Source organism: Triticum aestivum, chromosome 4B (genome assembly GCF_018294505.1).
Source record: "Triticum aestivum cultivar Chinese Spring chromosome 4B, IWGSC CS RefSeq v2.1, whole genome shotgun sequence".
NCBI classification, from domain to species: domain Eukaryota; kingdom Viridiplantae; phylum Streptophyta; class Magnoliopsida; order Poales; family Poaceae; genus Triticum; species Triticum aestivum.
The window spans coordinates 142180219-142182148 of record NC_057804.1 but is presented as its reverse complement, the minus strand read 5'-3'; the positions used below and the strand labels follow the sequence as shown (position 1 = coordinate 142182148).

At 52.3% G+C, this 1930-nt stretch overlaps 1 protein-coding gene across 1 annotated transcript; it reads right to left on the bottom strand.

Annotated features, from left to right (window-relative positions):
* Positions 1 to 281: 281 nt before the first annotated feature.
* On the bottom strand, positions 282 to 1694 carry LOC123090026 (uncharacterized). Its single transcript, XM_044511517.1, has 2 exons — positions 1625 to 1694; positions 282 to 1149 (listed from the first exon to the last, which is right to left on the bottom strand). The coding sequence occupies exons 1-2, from the start codon at positions 1692 to 1694 to the stop codon at positions 362 to 364; spliced, it is 858 nt and encodes a 285-aa protein (XP_044367452.1). The 3' UTR covers positions 282 to 361.
* Positions 1695 to 1930: the final 236 nt, after the last annotated feature.

Genomic DNA, 1930 nt, shown 5'->3' with positions numbered 1-1930 from the left:
TCAAATCCCTCGAGCTCACCTGTGTCGATCCGGACATCTGCCGTTGCACATGGCTCGAGATCAACATGATACTTCAACACCCAATCTACGTGTCTGCTTGATTCAACAAGGGTATAAACTTGGAGTATATGTTCATCATATATTATAGCTGCAAGGTACACCCCTTTTTCTGATTTGCCAAGATATTGATCCTGTTTTCTTTCTGCAATATCTGTTGGCATCTTAATTACTTGGTACTTGCCATCCGACAAAGATAATCTGCAAAATTGTCAATTCATTGCTAAAATATGTCAACAACTTCACAGCTATAGTGGTGAAGTTGTTGTGTAAATATTCAAATATTAGTATAAGAGAAACGCTACTAAGACAAGAAGTAGAAGTACGATTCTGCAAAGATGCAGTAATACCTGACGACAAACGCACCGCGACAATGCACATAGAGTGATCCTCGCCAGTACGCACTATATCGCCGCCTTGGACCTCCCCCGCACATAGATTTTGGCTCTAGTGGATCTACCCGAACATCGGTCACTGTGCCCGCAGCCACGCCTTGGCGGATAAAGGACCTCTTGAGCCATTTCCTTGTACTAGATGAGAACACATCAAACACCCACGAGGATGGTGGCCATTCCATAGAGTCTTGTGCAGGGTCCACTTTGTCAGGTACACACGGGATCAAAAGCACCTCATAGTGGGGTGAGACGGCAGGGTCGAACGCAAGGTATGCGAGGTGGTGGCGGTGGTCGGTCTTGTAGTGGAGACGTCCCCATTGTCGCGTGGCGGGGTTGACCACATAGGAGCACAAGTTCATGTCGCTCTCATAAAGCAAGAGGCCGTTGCAGTGATCTACGATCGGGTCGAAATCCTCGGCGTAACCAGGCAGGAAGTCAAGGTTGCAGTCGATCAAGGGCTTCTGTGCGGAGGGGCGCGAGAAGCAGCGGGGGCTCTCGTAGTCGATGTAGTTGATGAAGATGCCATGCAGCGAATGCGGGAGCAGGTGCGGGAGCAGCAGGCGGCGGGCGTCCACGACGGCGCGCCATGTCTTGCGGACGCAGCGGGACGCGGCTAGATCACACGGCGGGAGGCGGCCGAGGATGTCGCGTGTCGTCAGGTAGGGCTTCGGTCTGGTCCATGTCTGGCTTCCGCGACCTTTCACGCAGGCTAGCTAGAGGCCCGGATTAAGGAGATACGGCGACGGCGGCGGCGCGTTCAGCCGGCCCGGCACTTGTGCAACTCGTGTCGGGTTTTGTTCGAGAAAAGAAGAGAAAGGCTGCGGCGCTGCTTATATGAACGCCTCCGAACTCGGGATCAATACCTGACCAGAATCGGACACGATAGTAGAAACACCACGATCACGCGAGTCGTGGATTTTTATAGCCCTTGCACCCAGGCCCTGCTATATTAGCTCTTCAATATCGCTTTAGGATTCGTGCCACACAACTAACTTTGTATATGAAATTTTCTCTTTTTTGTTTGTCTCACATAGAACATATCTAGAAGTTCAAACCTATGCAGCGCGGCAAAACTTTCTAACTAGAATCTATGATAAATCTTCGATAATGTTAACGCCCACACGTGTGGGCGTTCACCATCTCGACCACACGCCAGCATCATTGTTGAGTACTTTGTGCACGAATCTTGGCACAATCCGGTCGTTTTTCTGCGCCACGTAGGACGAGGCACGTGTGCGGCATGCGAGACAGTTCGCCTGCACGTTGGTTGCCCTCCCGCGGTCAGCGGTTGCCACTCGGGGGCGTGCGGTGGAACTGCTATGCGCCCGTACGCCACGCGCCGACCGCGGTTGACGTCAAACACGTCGCAAACCTCTGCCCCCTCTCCCTCACGGTTTCATTTACTCACACCCGCACCGCAGTTACTGGCACAACCCACTCGCACTTCAAACCATTGGAGGAGAAGGCGAGGGGAGAAG